The 19,323-nt window shown below is 34.7% G+C and overlaps 2 protein-coding genes across 2 annotated transcripts in view; one reads left to right on the forward strand and one right to left on the reverse strand.

The window, feature by feature from the left end:
• The window catches only part of LOC132696057 (uncharacterized), a 109,359-nt gene extending 101,025 nt beyond the window's left edge, over nt 1–8,334 (forward strand). Inside the window, exon 3 of the mRNA XM_060660652.1 lies at nt 4,254–8,334. Coding sequence (XP_060516635.1) covers nt 4,254–8,221 — 3,968 coding nt within the window. The 3' untranslated portion in view covers nt 8,222–8,334. The remainder of the gene's footprint in view (nt 1–4,253) is intronic.
• A 207-nt stretch (nt 8,335–8,541) lies between these two features.
• Nucleotides 8,542–15,073, reverse strand: LOC132707987 (26S proteasome regulatory subunit 4). The gene is made up of 5 exons (XM_060680040.1): nt 14,959–15,073; nt 14,606–14,906; nt 11,317–11,984; nt 11,051–11,260; nt 8,542–8,746 (listed from the first exon to the last, which is right to left on the reverse strand). Exons 1-5 carry the CDS (start codon nt 14,959–14,961, stop codon nt 8,612–8,614), a joined length of 1,317 nt encoding a protein of 438 aa, XP_060536023.1. The 5' UTR covers nt 14,962–15,073; the 3' UTR covers nt 8,542–8,611.
• Nucleotides 15,074–19,323: the final 4,250 nt, after the last annotated feature.

Genomic DNA, 19,323 nt, shown 5'->3' on the forward strand with positions numbered 1-19,323 from the left:
GAAAGTTATTTAATTTCGAGCAAAACAAACTCAACTCACCCTGATTCCTGATTATAAAACAAGTACTAAGTTTATAATAAGTACAAATTTCTTAGGAATTCACATAAGTGAATATCTGGACTGGGACCCTTATATTATACCGAATTAAACAAGATAAGGATATACTATCACAAAAATATCTAGGGATATGAGGTAGTGCTTCTGTCATCAAAAATTGTTTTTATCATACATTGAAGAACAAAAATTCTTGTAAAGTAAGCTTTAGTCAATTGCATGTAATGATTGTATTAAAACTTAGAAATTACCTTATTATAAGTGCATTAAGATTTATAACCATCTATCAAATTTTGTGAAATGTATCAACACTTGATGAATATTTTGGTTAGTCATTGAAATAAAAAAGTTTTGTTATTAATTTTTAATTTAATAATTAAATTTATTGAATTACCAATAACATATATATTTAAAAAGTGAAAATGTTTAGTATGGAGATTGTGCTCACTAACAAATTTTATTATAGTATATTTCAAGCACTTTTTATAGCTAACTAACATTTGACAAATGTTGGCAAAATGCGAAATTTACTGCAAAACTTTGCTCTGTACTACTTATGTCAAAGTACTAGAAAATAATATATTTGGTTTCAAAATCATTTATCTCAGATTGTTATTGTGTTTTTTTTTCTTAGAAAATAGAGTTGCAGAAATACACATTTTGCTAATAAATTTCATATATAATGTGGGTATTTTTAATGAAATTAAAAGTTTTGAAATTTCAATTCCCGGCCTCCAGGGGCTTTTTAAAGTTTTAGTACACATTTTTAACTTAAGTTTTTCAATGATTTTCGATTACTTCCTTCTTTTTTATATATATTTTTTTATTTTTCGTGTATTCTTAAAGGTGTGGTTGATATTTTTCGACAAGTAATAAACAAAAGTTGAATTTAAAAATGCAGTCACGGCTGACTTTGTATCGCGAAGAGCGCCGACGGAAAAATAATAAAATTAAGCTTCTCGATTCGACGCTACCGTAGCGAGAAAAGTATGGACTTAACGGATATACAGGAGCCGTCGGTGAGTTCCCTCGCTGATGGAGCCACCGTAAGTTTCTCCGTCAGCTGAGTCTAGGATCAACCAAATAAAAATTAATTTTAAATATGCTATATAGCTTTACTATTGTTTCTATTTCAAAACGAAAATGGCAAAATCCACTTTTACTCTATTAAATTTTAGCGTCGGTTTGTCGTAAAATCTGACGTAAATATGATTTGCCCCTTTCTGTAGGACAGGTAAACAAAGCATTTTGTTTAATTTTTTATTTTTTCTACAATTTTTTTTATGATCTTTTTCATTGTATTTTTATTTTAACCTTTTTTTTATTTTAAATGTCTTTTGTAAATATTTCTACTAAATTATAATAAGCTTATTATAATTGTTAACTTTTTCCTTTTTTATTTTAAATCATTTATGTACTCGTCTTTATCTGTCATGTGATTCAGTGTAAACTTTATTCACTATAGCTGGTAAGACATGATTTGGTGTTGTGTTCCTCAACGTAATATTCTACTCTGCAACAGTTTAAATATATCATAATTAAATATTTTTGTAATATTATTGCTGTGTAGGAATTATGTTTGGTAGAACTATTTTTGTATTAATGTTTATTTAAAAAATATATATTTCAAGTATATTTTATTATACAGTCGGTTTTTCTGGAATGCAGAATGCCATAGTTACTAACGGATATGCTGATATTATTAGAAACTTATTGTGAACAATTCGTCGTCCCTAATTTGTAAAATTCTGCTTCCATTTCCAGTTTGTGTAATATGTAAGTTGTTTATTATCTAATTATATTCAGTTTTTATAAGACATTGGGAATATGTTTTAAACAGTTATGTTGAGAAAGCTAGTTATTGTAAGATATATTACGCACGAGTTATTATCAATTCTTCTTAATTAAGCCTAGTTTTTTTAAAGACGCAGCCTAGATTCTTATGTCCACTTCTCATGCCAGCGCTTTTGTGTGTGCCGGTATTTATGATGTCTGCTGGTATTTAGTCTCTCTTCCTTTGCGATTTTTACCAGTTTTGGTCCGTCTTACTATATCCGACACGTCACATATTGTTCTAATCTCATTGCTTGTTGTTCTGTCTCCGAGCTTTTTTAAAAGCTATTTAGTTGCTGCAGTCTGCACCGTTGTTTCTGTGGCGTAGGGTGAATTTTATACATGTTTTGCTTTGGACACTTCGGTATCCTGATATCCTGGCTTCTATTGTTTGCTGTATAGTGTCGCGATGTTAACCCCTAGAAGACATAATCTGTTCTAACACTGTTATTATAATAAATCGCAAGTTAACATCATCTGGGTTCTCTAGACATCAAAGATTATCTATTATGTGTTGGTATGATCATATTGAATTTTCTTGCAACTGTTTCAAATTCGTAGTAGTTTGCATTAGTTTTTGCAGATTGACCTCGTCTTCCAATATCAGCAATGCGTCATCGCATTTTAACTAACCACATTTTCAATATTGTACCATCATAGACTAGACTTTTTTTTCAGATGTAAATATATTATATATATATATATATATATATATATATATATATATATATATATATATATATATATATGTATATATATATATATATATATATATATATATATATATATATATATATATATATATATATATATATATATATATATATATATATATATATATATATATATATATATGTAAGTTGTTTATTATCTAATTATATTCAGTTTTTATAAGACATTGGGAATATGTTTTAAACAGTTATGTTGAGAAAGCTAGTTATTGTAAGATATATTACGCACGAGTTATTATCAATTCTTCTTAATTAAGCCTAGTTTTTTTAAAGACGCAGCCTAGATTCTTATGTCCACTTCTCATGCCAGCGCTTTTGTGTGTGCCGGTATTTATGATGTCTGCTGGTATTTAGTCTCTCTTCCTTTGCGATTTTTACCAGTTTTGGTCCGTCTTACTATATCCGACACGTCACATATTGTTCTAATCTCATTGCTTGTTGTTCTGTCTCCGAGCTTTTTTAAAAGCTATTTAGTTGCTGCAGTCTGCACCGTTGTTTCTGTGGCGTAGGGTGAATTTTATACATGTTTTGCTTTGGACACTTCGGTATCCTGATATCCTGGCTTCTATTGTTTGCTGTATAGTGTCGCGATGTTAACCCCTAGAAGACATAATCTGTTCTAACACTGTTATTATAATAAATCGCAAGTTAACATCATCTGGGTTCTCTAGACATCAAAGATTATCTATTATGTGTTGGTATGATCATATTGAATTTTCTTGCAACTGTTTCAAATTCGTAGTAGTTTGCATTAGTTTTTGCAGATTGACCTCGTCTTCCAATATCAGCAATGCGTCATCGCATTTTAACTAACCACATTTTCAATATTGTACCATCATAGACTAGACTTTTTTTTCAGATGTAAATATATTATATATATATATATATATATATATATATATATATATATATATATATATATATATATATATATATATATATATACATATATATATATATATATATATATATATATATATATATATATATATATATATATATATATATATATATATATATATATATATATATATATATATATATATAAGTATATATATACATATATATATATATATATATATATATATATAAGTATATATATATACATATATATATATATATATATATATATATATATATATATATATATATATATATATATATATATATATATGTATATATGCAAATATTATTTCTAATGAACTGCCCGATATTTAGGCAATTTAGCTGGCATAACATACTTTTATTACATTTTGCACTTGGTTTTTGACCTGTTTAATTATAGTTTATTTTGACATAGTCAAGTACTGCAGTTTGATATTAAGTTTAGGAACTAATTCTTTACGGTCCATTCCGGAGACCGAGATAAGCGTGTGCAAGTCAGTTAACAAATGAGTTTTTTAAAACGTATATATAATTTATATACATAACATACAAATAAAAGGATTAACAGTTCTTCATTCATTTTAGTGCTGCCATTTAAACCTAAATTTGATTGCTCTTGAAACCTGACTGTCCATAGAGCAGTTTAAAGTTGTCTGTCAGTATAATTCCAAATTAATTGGCGTTTTCAAAATAAATCAAAATAACAGATTTAGTATTAAAAAAATATATAAATTGAAATGTATTTTTCAGAATTGCTGGCCCAACTCACCGAAGAAAATAAGGCGTCGACCCCGCGACGGAGCCGTAGGCCGTCTACGTCATCTGAACCGACGGAGGAACCTAACCAATCCGAGAAACCGCGTTCCCTTAGACCCCGCAGGGGTTCCGCTACCGAGAAGCCCGAAGAGGAAACCAAAACGCCGGTGACCGGCGTGGTAAGATCGCGCAGAAGTTCTGCTAACGATTCCGTGCAGATCGTCCCGACCACGCCCGCCAGGAGTACTAGACGAAGAAATTCCGAAACGTTTGAATCTGCCGAGGAAAGTGTGACGAAAAGAACGGCAACCAGTGGACCAAAAAACTCCGAGTCCAAAGAAGATGGTAAATCCGCTCGAGGGCGCCGAAGATCGTTCGATGCGAAGGGAGAACCAGAAAATGTCGTCACCAAAACGCTCGGAAGGCCCAGGCGACGCGTTTCCGTAAGTAAAGAACCAGAATCGGAAATAGTCGAGCCTTCAGTATCTGAATTCGATCTGAGCGTTATAAACGAGATTTCCGACGATGTCAACGGTGCCGAGGTGAAAATACACACTCGTGAAGTCGTAACGACATCTGGTGACAAACGTAACACGTCTCCTGGGGCCAAAAGACATCTGTCGCCGGGCGCGGGCGAATCTGAATTTAGAAAATCTCCCAGATTGATCGAGATTAGCATAAGTCACTCAACATCGCCCAGAAGGTCGCCAAGAGTTGCTGCGTCACCAAAAAATACAACGTCGCCGAACATGGTCACCGTAGACCGAGCGGTTACACCCGAAACGCTTTCGATTCATTCCATTGGTGACGCGGAGAGAGATGTAGACCATAACAAGGCGGAGGTAGGGGCAAAGTCAAATGGTGATGCTACAGCTCCGAATTTGAAATATTATGAAGAAAAAGAGAAGAAAATTCTACACCATAGCAAGTCAGAAATAGCGCCAGAGTTAAATGGTGATGCTACAGCTTCAGAAGGTTCTAAAGAAGACGGGAAAAAAATTCTACACCATAACAAGTCGGAAGTAGCGGCAGAGTCAAATGGTAATGATAGACCTCAGAATTTGAAACATTATGAAGACGGGGTGGAAATACTACACCATAGCCAGTCAAAGGTAGCGGCAAAGTTAAATGATGATGCTACAGCTCCAGAAGGTTATAAAGAAGACAGGGAAAAAATTTTAGACCTTAACAAGTCGGAGGTAACAGCAGAGTTAAATGATGATGCTATAGCTCCGAATTTGAAAGGTTATGCAGAACACGGGAAAATTATACATCATAGCAAGCCAGAGCTAGCAGCAGAGTTAAATGGTGATGCTACAGCTGCGGAAGGTTATAGAGAAGACAGGGAGACAAGTCTGGACTTCAACAGATCGGAGGTAGCAACAGAGTCAAATGGTGATGCTACACGTCCAAATTTGAAAGGTTATGATGAAGGTATGGAAAATTTTCTAGACCACAAGTCGGAGGTTCCAGAAGAGTCAAATGGTCACGCTACAGCTCCCAATTTTAAAGTTAATGAAAATGGAGAGAAACTTATAGGCTGTACTTTGGAGATCACGGCAGAGTTAAATAGTGATGCTACAGCTCCTAATTTGAAAGATTATGAAGACACGGAGAAAATTCTAGACCATATGCCAGAGATAGCAGCAGAGTCAAATGGTGATGCTGCATCTTCCAATTTGAAAGGTAATGAAGAAGATAGGGAGAAATTTCTAGACCACAAGTCGGAGATAACAGCAAAGTCAAATGGTGATGTTAAAGAAGGTGATGAAGAAGACTTGAAAGATTCAGGAAGAAGCAATAAAGAGAACATCCCTGTAGATGAGCCGATGGAGGTCGATGACGAATCGTACGTTTTAACCGGTGGCGACGGAAAGAATACCGAAATGGAAAATTTAATCCCATCCACGGATGATAAACTAGGGGTACCTTCGAACGTAATGAAGGCCAAACTATTAACTATCAGGCTAAGTTCGGTTACGGGTGTCGACGTCACTATAGAAGATGAAGAATCAGGCACTCCGGTTCAGCGAGCCCCGAGCCCCGGTTTTCACCAATTGCTAGCGGCGCCACGGAAATCAAAAAGCCCAGTACATAGTCTACCGACGAGTCCCCGTTTTTGTTTATTCGAAGAATTTAGAAAAAATGAAGATCAAAAAAAGGTTTGCAGCACTTTGATGCAAGAAGCTGGGAAAAAGGAAAGCGCGGCAGGACGCGAAGCAGTATCATCACGATCGGAATCTCTTAGCTTTCCAGCAGAAGTGACGCACTACGAATTCAAAATTTCTTCGGACGAGGAAGACTCCAAACCTACCGAAATTGAAAATCAACTAAACAAATTAACTGACCGAGCAACGTGTGGATTTGCTTTAGCCAGCGTCAAAGGTTCCGATAATATGAAAGCCACTCAGTTACCATCCAATGGAGGGAAGGCAGATAATGAGCGTGTTGCTATTGAAGATAATTTAGAAAAATCATTTGGACAACTTCAGAAAAACACATTTGTTAAGCTATCAAATACACCTTTTGAAAATCGAAAGACTTCAAACTCAATGGAGATGGTTCAAAAATTTGGGCTAACCGCAATTGAAAAATCAGAAGAACTCAAAAATTCGGAAGGGAACATTGAAGAAAGGGTTAAAAGTATGATAGGAAGCGCATTAGATCGGGAAAGCAGCGTAAGTACTGAAAGTCAAGCGGCGGAAACTCCTAAAGATGTTGAAACGATTCCTACTAGGCTAGTGGAGGAAGATTCAGATAATACCGAATTTGTAATTGAGGAAATAGATGATGAAGAACCAATGGAGAGACAGGACAAGGAAGAAATAAAGTCCGGTCATATTGCCATTGACGAGCCAGAGGAACCCAGCAATTCAGAAGAAGACAATGTAGAAAAAATAGAAACCGATAACAACGAGGAGTCGGAACGCTCCGGTAGTGATTTCCTAGACAACATGGCGGAGGAAGGAGAGGAGAGTACACCCTCAGAAGACAGCAATGAAATTATAGATGTTGGTGAATCTGTAGGAAGTTCGGTTTCTCAGTACAGCGAAGGCGATTATGAAAATGATTCCTTTATTTGTGATGACGACGACATTGAGTCACTTTCAGGTAAAGAATTCGATCTGCAAGAATGCGCAGAGGCCGTGAAAGAGGAAAAACAGAGCAAAGAAAAATTAAGGTCACGTATTATCATGGTAAGCAATTCGTCTGATGAAGACACACATGAAGAACAGGTTTTTAAGGTTGAGAATCAAAATGAAGAATTACCAAACTTAAAGAATGTGAGTACAAGTAAGCGAAGGTCGTTGAGTATTCAAGAGAGCTTAGTATTGGACGGTTCTAATGAGCAACTCACTGAAAGAATTAACACGCTAGTCGACACCTTCTGTACCTCAATCGGCAAGGGTGAAATTTCATTGAACTTATCATTGGAATACGAGACCATGACCGGAAATAGTGCAGGAGAAAAGAATGAAAAAACATCTAGGGAGGTTCACAAAACGCGAAAGGCAAGTCTTTCATTGGATGAGATCGACCAACTGGAAAGCCCTGTTAAGAAGAAGAGACGTCTAAGTCGGAGCCTCGAGATTCTTGGGGAAGGCGTCCCGAGACACAAGGTGAAAAAATCGAAGAAAACAAGACGCAAACATGAAAGTGAACGCGAAGATCTTAGAGCAGGTTTTAACATTATAAATCATTTAGTGAGCGATGTTAAAAAGCGCCCAAGACGCACTATCAGACCAACCGTTGCGAATACCGATGCCAATTCTTCTTGGGTAGCGACTAAAGCGACCAACGTGAAACCTTCCACTTCTTTGGTGTCTAAGAAAACGAAATTGGAAATGACATCGTTAAAGTTCCATCCTAAAGATTTTAAGAACAAAATTTTGGCCGATGACAACAGAGTAAAGAGAGTGGAAACGAAAACCCTATTGAAGAGTAGGGGCATTTTTTACTGAGTTATTTCGTCTGTTCTATTTATTTGTTCTCTTAGTTATCACTATTATCCCGCATTTTCTTTATTTTTTATTTTTGAAAATGGCTAATAAAATTAATTTTTATATTTAATCTTGTTTTTTTAATAATGCTGTTTCCCAACAAACGTTTCGGCTTAATCACATCACGTAAAAGAAAACTGATACTTGAATTTGGTGTGTATGGTGGCCAATTATTTTGAATCGTTAAGATGGACAAAAAATATTTTGGAAATAAGTGATACCGAAGTTGTGGTGTTTAGTTTTTCAGAAAGCAAGTAAAAAAAAAAAAAACGCATCCATGGAAAGAATTTTTTTTAATGTTTCATTGTTACTAATTTATTGTAAGTTGCAAGCATTAAAAAAAACATTTTTTTAAAGATATAATCCTTCAGGTGTGCCTTCCTTCTTGCGGTACAGGACGCTTTCCTTTGACTTTTTAAAATCCTCATTCATTACTTTCATTCTTCTCTCCCGTAGCGCCATCAAACCTGCTTCCGTACATATCGCCTAGGGACCGAAAAAATAAGTAAACGTAAATATTTAGTAAAACCAATTTCATTGCCTTAAAAACTACAAAATTCAAATAAAACATGAAGTGAAGTGAGCAACGTGATTAATTTTGCTATTGATTATCGTCCATAAATATAAAAAAAGCTCAACAAATCTGACTTAACTTTGCCATACCTCAATTCCCATGAAATATGTAAACAGAAAACGGACAACAAACTAAAGAATGGAAATTAACATTAAATGGATAATTAATTAAGATAATACAGGCATTTTTGAAGCAAGACATGTAATTTGAAATCTCGTTTTCAACCAATAAGGCTGTGGGGTTCAACAACCAAGATGCCTGCTGACAGTTCAACTCCACAGTTTTGAGCTTAATCATATTATATCGTTGCGCAGTATTTTGTCAAAAAATGCGCAAGCTACATTAAATTTACAGAAAAAAAAGAGTTGTATTTGCAGATCGTTGTTTAGACAGAAAATTGTAGGCGCGGGAATCTTGTCAATTGAAAGTTATGTCCCTTTTAGTCCTTTTTAGTTTTCGCGACCACAGTCCTTAAACAGGTTTGCTTATTGTCAAGTATATCTGCTAACCAAAGTGACCCAAAATTTAAGGTAATTTGTGAATTTTCGAGGCACAAAACAAGATTCACTTCACTAGAATTGTCGTATGTGACGCGCCGCATGTCCTGAGAAAAGGAAATGTGCCTATCCTTATAATTGAGTAATCCTGCATTTGCCTGATTGTTACGAACACCGACAATTATAACCATTGTTGTTGATTATCTCAAAAATGTAATTTTGGTACATATCCCCTTTGCCAATTCCTCGCTTCAATTTATCATTAACATTCAAATTAAAGAAACAACTATTCATGGTGGCATTTAGTCAATTAATTTTACTAACGGGTGCTCACTTGCCAAGTTCTTGATAGTAAATAATTCTATTTTGCACTTGTTTTACAGAAAATACCAAACTAGAAATTCATTTTTGTGGTTATAATATTAAAAAGTTGACTGACTTTTTAATGTTAAAGTTAGTGATTTGGTCCAATTGCATGTCCATCTTGACTCACTAAAGAAACTTTTTACTCTAAATTTTAAATTAGTGTTGTGTTAGTGTTAATGGGATACTTGCGTTAATCCACCTGGATATTTTTACCTATTTAAACAATTAATTTTATTGTATTTACAAATAACTCGTTTTTTTTATTTTATAATTATGAATTAGAGAAAACATGGTTGCTTTAAGTGCCTTTATTTCTACAATTTCTAATGCAATGCAGGATTATTTCTCTCTGTTTTGATTCAATAGCTACTCACGCAATACTGATATGAAGGCATTTTCCTGAAGCAAATAGAATCTTACCATTACAGAGAAGCGTAATCAAAATGTTAGAAGGGAGCTGACGTAAAAGAATCTAATTAACTAGGAGTTCTAACAATACTTTGCAGGTACCTATTGGATTGCTTGGTTTATATTATGCAATGGGTAATGTTGCAAAACATAATGCCTTTCACTTTTATAACACCTGTAATAATGAAGATATATGAACCCTCAATTTCTCAGATTGAAATCTACATATAGCATAAACTATTTTGCTCCAAAATTCTTCAATAATAAAATTAATTGAACTGAAATGATTGATAAAGACATGGTGTTGTCGAAACAATTGTCATGTCATAATATATCATTTCGTGAAAATCTGAACTTTTAGTTCTTATTTATTTTAAATAAAATTAAACAAATAGGATTAAAGACCTTCAAATCGGCAATAAAAATGTTCTTACTTTTTTTAATTATTTAACACTTTGACTTGTGATAAAAATATTTTGCATTGGCTAATTTAGAACTATATTTTTGAAAAGTATGTAATATTGTTTCAACTGCTCTCACTGAAATAGCTGGAGTAACTAAGTACTAAGTAGGTTATGATGGGGTGCCATGTTCTGTGCTGGCAAATATTAAGGATTTGCTAGACCGGACTTAAATGTGAAGTGAGAGCTCTGCCTTATATTTGAAGAGGCAGATGCAGAAAGGACTTGTAAGAGAGGGACGCCATGAATTCCACTCAGAGTGGCGTGTAGTTCAATGTAGTGTACCACAGGGCAGCGTCCTTTTCCTAATATTTATTGATGATATCAAAAACAGACCGTTTAATATATGTATGCATTGCAGAAATTTTTTCAGAATAACTGGGAAAATGTGTGAATGATTACTGATGGAGTGTACAAGTGATGGGAGTGAACAGAATTTTATATTTTGTTTATATATTGTTGTGAATTTGATTAAATTAAATACCTTAATATCAGCGCCGGAGAGATCATCTTTTGCCATGATCAATTCTTGAAGATTAACGTCTTCAGCCAAGGTCATTCTCGACGTGTGAATGTTGAAAATCCTCTTCTTCGTTTTCTCATCGGGCAAAGGGAATTCAATCTTCCTATCGATTCGCCCGGGACGAATCAAAGCTGGATCCAACGTTTCTATACGATTCGTGGCCATTATAACCTAAAATTTCACGATTTCAAGTGCTTGAACAAAGGAAAACGTATTTTTAAATTCACCTTAACGTCACCTCTAGAATCGAAACCGTCCAATTGATTTAACAGCTCCAACATGGTCCTCTGAATTTCCCTCTCCCCGCCCGAATTGGAGTCGTAACGTTTTGTTCCCACAGCGTCAATCTCATCTATGAAAACTATCGAAGGGGCGTGCTCCTCGGCAACTCTAAAAAGTTCACGCACGAGTTTCGGGCCATCTCCGAGATATTTCTGTATCAGTTCGGAACCAACCACCCTCAGAAATGTGGCAGATGTTTGATTGGCCACCGCTTTGGCCAGCAAGGTTTTTCCTGTACCAGGAGGACCGTATAAAATAACCCCTTTCGGGGGTTTTATTCCCATTTCTTCATAATATTCAGGATGGGTAAGCGGTAGCTCCACAGACTCCTTAATTTCCTGAATTTGAGAATCCAGACCTCCTATATCGGCATATGTTTCTTGTGGAGCTTTTTCTAATTTCATAACTGTCACCATGGGATCTGTATCGTCCCCCAAGACACCCACTACGGCATGAACCTTGTGATTCAAGAGAACGGAACAGCCCGGCTCTAACTGATCCTTATCCACAAAGGAAAGAATGCTTACATAGTGCTCACTACCCACAGAGGTAGACACTATTGCGTGATTATCATCTATAATTTCTTCCAAATTACCAACTGACATTGGGGTTCCTTAAAAAAAAATTAATCACATTTCCTTTGTATTCAATTTTTCAATTCATCATTCAAAGTATAAGATCCCCTCAATTATAGCAATTACAACATATTTGCCACAAAGTGTTGAAAGTTGCAATTCTTGTTGGCTGGAGCTGAGAGAGTTGCGGTCTGATTGGAGAGCTGTGATGACGGGTGTTCTAAATGGTTGTACCCTTAGAACAGTCCTTTTTTAACAGTGTCTACATGTGATCTTGGGGAAAGAATGCTGCGAAGTTTTGAACTTTACAAGAACAAAGAATGAAAGTGAAAAATACAGTAATGCAATTCAAACAAGAAAAATGGAAGGAAATTGAATATAAATTACAGTCAGATAGCAAACCCAATCAAAAGCTCTTCTACATAGTGCTCAAAGGTCTTTGAGGCAATAGAAGGGTAGAGAGTGCATCAATAAAAATGAAGCAGGTGAAATACTAGAAACCAAAACAGATATAATAGAGGGCTGGAGAGAATTTTTTGAAATACAGAAAATAAAACAAACCATAAAATGGCAGAAAAGAAAGAAAGTAAACAAGCAAAACAAACTGTAGAGCAGAGACAGAACAAAATGAACAGCTCATAATGAAAGAATTGGTTACTGCAATTTACAACAGCTAAAAAAGGAGGAAAGGAGGTAAAAGCGACCTGATTATTGTTAAAAGTTTTCAATATGGTATGAGTAGAAGAAAAGATCCGGAAGATTGAAAAATCTGCTTGATACTACCACTCCTAAAAAAGGGAGATAACAGGAAGTGCAACAATTATAAAGCAACATCCCTACTGTGTACGTCATTGAATTGTTTGAATAAATACTTAAAAAGAGACTACAATCAAAAATTGAACCAACTCTGACAGAAACGAAAAGTGGATTCCGGAAAGGAAGAAGCACGCAAGATTATGTTTTCACTTATAAAGAAATTATGTTCTAGAAGAATAACAAGATCCAAGCCGGTTTACGGCATTCCTAGGTATGGGAAAAGCATGAGATAAGGCTCCGCGAATAAAAATCTGGAAAAGCCTACAGGCAAGAAAAGTCGGCAATAAATTAATAAGAGCACCAAATGTTTACACAATGAATCAAGAAATTTTGTATTAAGTAAGAACCTGATAAAAAGGCAGTTACAACACAAGACGATGTGAGACAAGGGAGTAGCTTACTTACTACTTAAAGCTTTTATGGACGATCTAATCAAAACCCCTTTATGTTGGATCCACTAGAATATATCAGCGACTCAGAATGTGCCTTTGCAGATGATATAAAGATCATAGCAAGAAGCCGAAGGGATCTCGAAAAAAATCTAAATAATTGGGACCAAATACTAACAAACAACGGAATGAAAATGAACATAAATAAAACCCAAGTTATGGTTGTATCAAACGAAAAGGAAAAATTAGAAATCAGAGTACATGGAACAAAATTACAAATGTGTATATAGGAGAACAGTTACAGGTGGAATCCATAGAATTCATTAAGAAGAAACAAATTGTATTGTGGGGTTGTTTACAGAAATTAGGTAGCACTGTACTGTTAAAAAAAAATTGGCTAAGTAAAAGGAAGGGAAAAAGGAAGACCTAGAGAAACATGGGACAGCACCTGGAAAAGGGAAAGAAAAATGGTAGAAGTTAAAAATTTAGCCATAAATAGGAAGGATAGGAGGATTTGAAAGTTTTTATAGAAAATAAGATTGTATGTAAAAATGTCTACCCTATAGGTAGAAAGGGGCATCTCCCAACATCACAGCAGATCCATCCCACAGCATTAATTCCAAAAATTCTTTTTGAATAAATCCTGTCAAAACGCAGGCTATTTTATTGTTTGCTAGTCCTTATTTACTTAATTTTATAACATCAATTTTGCATGGCGTGATGAAGTCAAAATTTGGGATTGTACTTGCACAGAAGTCTTTGTTTTCATTCACATGTGAATAGGATATATCAAAAATCATATTACAAATTTGGTACTGTCTACACCTGTTTATCAGAGGTAAATCATGCGTGAAATCTGGTCTAGCAGCTCCATGAAATCCGTGAAATTTTGTTAAAATCATAATGCATTTTGTTGGGAGTTTTGAGCACTTATTGAGCAATTATTAAGTAAATATTTTTAAGTTATTTGTAGATTGGATTCTAAAAGGTGTTGGTTGAATCATACCAATTTTGACAAATACTATTGTTCAATTAAACGAGTTTATTCTTTACTCAATCCAAAGATTCAAAATTATTTATGGGTTTTCATTGAAATTGTTTCATCATAATTAACAAAATTCTTTACTAAATGTCTAAAATATATAAACAAAATTACAAAATTAAAAATATTAAGATAAATAAAACTGTCACAGGGATGGACCCATCAATTACAGTATAAGCTCAAATTTTCATATTTAAGTTAGTTACAGTTGCTATATCAGATCGACGTTCCTGGTGAGACACTCTGTATGTAATGGGATAACTTTTGAGTGAAGTATATAGGCAACATACACAAAGAACTCATAAAAGTTTTCTCTTGTTGTAATTATCATTTACTATAAAGATTATTTTATTTAGATGGTTTCTACCATACCTAACTACTAACTATTCGCCTGCCTCACTTGGAAACTTACCCCTCAAATCATCCACTTTCGATCTTTCTTCCTCATTTTTCTCCTCTTGGGGCTTAAGCCGTTCTTGATTTCTGATAAATTCTTCTTCCATAAGAAGATAATCCTTAATCCTCTCCATTTTCAATAATTTTAATCGGCATCTGGTATGAGGTGTAACAGCAGGTAGCTTCAAAGCGGTATCCGGTCCCTTAGTGCGGCGCTTTTTCTTACCCACACGGGTAGGAATTGGGGGCTCATATTTTTTCTTTTTATCTTTCTCTTCCTTTTTATCGCCACCAGTGCCACCAGGATGACTTTGTCCCTAATATCATTTCGGTGAGACAAATCGTATCCGCGTTTGACGTGTTACTTACCATTTTAATTAAATGACGATTTCTAAATCAACAAAGGGAAAACCCTGGTTTGTCAAATAAGACAAGTCATTCCGTTAATTTCAGGTTATGTGCACCAGACAAAACTTTGAATCGTCTTCTTTAACCTTTTTGGCCCTCGCCACCATGATATACTATACTTTGGAGCGTGTTTTGGAAGTAGTATTCCAGATATTTAATAAAAATGTTTTACTTATCTTATTCATCTATAGCACTATGGGAATCAATTTATAGGGAAAGTATTGCAGTTTACGGACTGAATTATGGATATATTGAATTGTACTGAGGCGAGTGTCTATGAATAACTTGCCTATGAATGAAAAAATGAGTCACCATAAGCTATTACACTTATAAAAATGCTTACTAAAATAATCTCCAAGTGACGATTCCAGTACTTCATTTTTTCTAATATTTTGTGTTCCTTGATTTCATTAAGAGTAAAAATGTCTTCAGGGTCAGGAGTAAATTTGTTTGTTCCGGTTTTACATTGGGATTTGGAATTTTTATTTTTGCCTAGTTCAAAAGTAGGGTTGAGATTTCAATAAACAGAAAACAGCAAATACACATTTGAATTATTTACGAGATGCCCATAGGAATGAACCTGATGAGGTACTCAATCGCAAGCGTCCATAACCAAAGACGTCAAGTTTTTGTGTTCCTAATGGTTAAGAAAAACTTTATACCCTTATCACGCGATTTCAAAATCTATTCTAGTTCTAGCCTTCTGTAGTTAGTGTGTCTAGTGATGTGAGTGCGCCGGATCGATCACAAGATGGCAGATAAGAAGAGTTAAGAATTACCCCTCCATTGATTCAATTCACCACATCACGCAAAGTTTGTTTCCTAATGATTTAGCGATGGTATTTGAAATTTTAGTCTCGTAAAACGTGCTTTCTTCATAAAGTAGATTATTTTGGTCATGCCATACTGAATTTACTTGCTGGGGCCAGCATATTCATAGAATGTACCGCCATGTTCTTCGAGCATTCCGCCATTTATTGATGAAATAGTGAACTAGTTATTATTTGGTGATGTAGAATTTTAAAATGGAGATGCAATGGATATACCTAACCTACGATTCTTTTTCGAATTAGCTAGTTTTAACCAGTTTTATCCACATCAATTTCAGACATTGTCAATCTGTTTAATTAGCAACCACCTCCCCCTTACGGTGCGTATAAATTTGGCAAGACGCACGCGAGTCGCACTTGTTGATCAACGAGCCTACCGCGAGTACCTGGCGAATTTGTGTACTCCGCATGGCAAGTGCAATGCGCGACGAGCTTCGCACGAACATTTTAGTTGGGGCTAATATGTCGAACGAAGAAAGAATAGCCATAATTTTATCCACAGGTCCTTTAATACTATCAAGTTTATTAAATAAAAAACAAAAACCCCGGCGATGCTGGCGTACTGCTTTATATAAAAAAGTGCCAGGATCGGAACTTCTATCTATTAAGATTTACCTTTTCCTGATCCCATAGACGACTTAATCTTATTTTTTTTCCTTTCTGTAGGTGGCCAATAAGAGGGAGATTTTCTTCTTGCAGGCTTATGCAGATTTCCCGATGACAGAAAATTTCATTCAATGTGTCAATCTTCTTTTTTAAAGTAATCTTTATCCTTGGGATCCCTCACATGTTAGAATAATTTGTAGGTCTCCACTAAATTTAACGTGCTTTCATCCGACCACTCAATTCAATTGTTGTCCGCCTTCCTGCAAACGAAGCTACGATGAACCCGTCCTACTAGACGTGCAAAATCCTTTTGAATCACGCCAAAAACAGACAGAAAAGCGATCGTCGCGAACCTACGTCGCGCAGCATAAAGTAAGCTCGCGAGCCCCGTATAAATTTGACGAACTAGGCTCGTCGTCCGCGCGTCTCGCCATATTTATATAGCATATTCACCAGCAATATTGATAGTTGCGTCTTATTTGAGCCTATGTAGCTACTAGACATCTAATGGCCTTGCCTATGCTGACAGTACAGGAACTGATGAAGCCATAATATAGAAAAATTTTGAGAAGGTCCATTCAAAGTGCGCATGCGCGAGATTTGAAATTTCGTTTTTAACAAACCATGTTTTAGCAAACTATCTTTTTAACATGGTCGCTGACAGATCGACAATGCTTCGATGCGGCAAAAAATAGAGTTAAGGTGTGGAAAAGAAGTTGTTTAAAAAAATAGCGACAAGTGCAGTGTTTATAGTATGCGGAATTAGATACAGCATCCGCATCGGCGTCAGTGTAATTCTGTGTGTAATTTGACGTTTTTGTTCTTTAAACCCTGCACTTTCTACTTGAATTTGTTCATGTAAGATATTTTTTCCGAATTCATGCATGCAAATCGGCGCAACGCGTTAGTTAGTTAGGAAAAATCTTGAAATGGAAAAATTATTCTCCGCAAGTCTGAAAAGTGGATAATTTGTTTAAAAAATTATAGGTATTGGAAAACTGAACCAAGAAAATTAAAAACCATTATAAAACAAGTCAACAAACAATTTGTTAAAAAAAACATTTTTGCAAAAAGTTTAGCCATTTAACACTAACGCTAAAAAGTATTATTATTATTTATTAACATTTGAAAACAAAATTCCATCAAATTAAACAAACACATTTTGCTCGAAAAAATTGCATCGTGTCTACCATCAAAAAATTTCCAGTTAAAAATTCATATATTTTAATAGCAATTGTATACTAAAAATACATGTGGAAATTGCATTGTATCCAATGGGCTGTAGATGCTAGTATCAATTCACACAATAATTTAACTTTACTTTATTGTAATCTCGATTTAAATTTAGACGACTAAACTGTCTCGAAATGTTTTAACGGTGTAAACGCACATGGAACATTCTAAAAGATGCACACTCAAATAATGTTTGTATGTTACCTGTCCAAGAGAACTTACCAATGAAGCACGCCAAATTTTGAATAATTGCCTAAAATTCCTGTACTGGCTTTAGACTCCCCAAAAATGTCCTGCAAATATATCCGTTAAATTCTTCCTATTGCAGCATAACTGATTCCGGTAATTCCTATATTGACTTTTACAAGGATTTGTAGTTTTCAAAGGGCATTTCTTGTGCTTGTTCTAGTAAAAATTCAACTTTCCTGTAATTCTTGCAACTATTTAGATGTCTCTATAAATGTAGGGAATTTTGCTTAGTAAATTCACTTGTAGGGCCAAGAGGGGTAATTCTAAACTCACTTAAAAACTGGTTTAAATTTACCGCTATTTTTGAATATCCCGCGTTTTCTTTAAGGTTGTCTGTCATCTATTGGCGCGATAACGAATTTTGTTTGTTGAGAGTGCTGCAAAAGTTTTGTTTTTCCTTTTGGCAGTTGTAGTAAAATGTGTTGAAATTTCTTTTTCATCTTAAAGTAAGTATTGCTATAAGAGTTTAATATGTTTAAAATAATGTTATTTTATTGATTTGTAAATGATTCAAGGTTAAAGGAATCCAAGTTTTTTTTCTTGTTGGTGTTTACATTTGTCCCGTTCAAATCTAGTGGTGGGGAAATGTAAAAATTGTTTTGAGGTAAAAGTAAACATCAGTTTACTTTTACCTCAAACATCAGTTTACTTTTACTCCAAAGAGCTATGAGTTGTAATTAGATTCTTTATAGTATATTATGCATCAAGTGCGGTAAACGGCATTTGACTCACGAGTTTATTTGACACGAGTGGAATCAGTTTTTAATAAACGAGTGAGTTAAAAAGTTTACCGAACGTGTTGCATACTATACTACTATGATCGTTAGTTTTTGGGTACATTTTCGCAAAACAACACAAATACATTCACCAACATGACCGTCAGAATTGACAAACGTCAAAATTCAAGGCGTGGGAAATATCTCCGAAAACATCCAATCTCTCTCAAATCCGTGCGGTAAAACGACACTGACGTGGTAAAGTGACGCTTCCCGCAAGCTAGATCGGTGGGTAATTAGGTATTTTACAGACGGGAGTAGAAAAAAGAGTTTAACACATGACTTTTTTGTTTTTCGTTGAATGTTTGTTAGCTCGAGCAAATGCGGGTTATCCATGCGATAAGGATGAGTTACTTAATCTTATCCAAGAATGTGTTAGGGCCCAAAATATATCAACTCCTTTCACTAATGACAGTCCGGGAAATGATTGATACTATGCTTTTATAAAGCGCCATCAAGATGTCTTATGCATGAAAGATGCAATTTTAGGAGTGTTGCCTTATCCATAAATTAAGATGCGAGGAGAAAGAATGTATTACTATTTGCTTTATTATCTTATTTCTGTTAACTCAATGGTTTTTTTTAACATGGTAAACTTTTAAAAACTTTACTTAGAAATATATTTGTTTTTT

This window comes from Cylas formicarius, unplaced genomic scaffold (assembly GCF_029955315.1).
Source record: "Cylas formicarius isolate icCylForm1 unplaced genomic scaffold, icCylForm1.1 PGA_scaffold_10__41_contigs__length_53128322, whole genome shotgun sequence".
Classification (NCBI taxonomy): domain Eukaryota; kingdom Metazoa; phylum Arthropoda; class Insecta; order Coleoptera; family Brentidae; genus Cylas; species Cylas formicarius.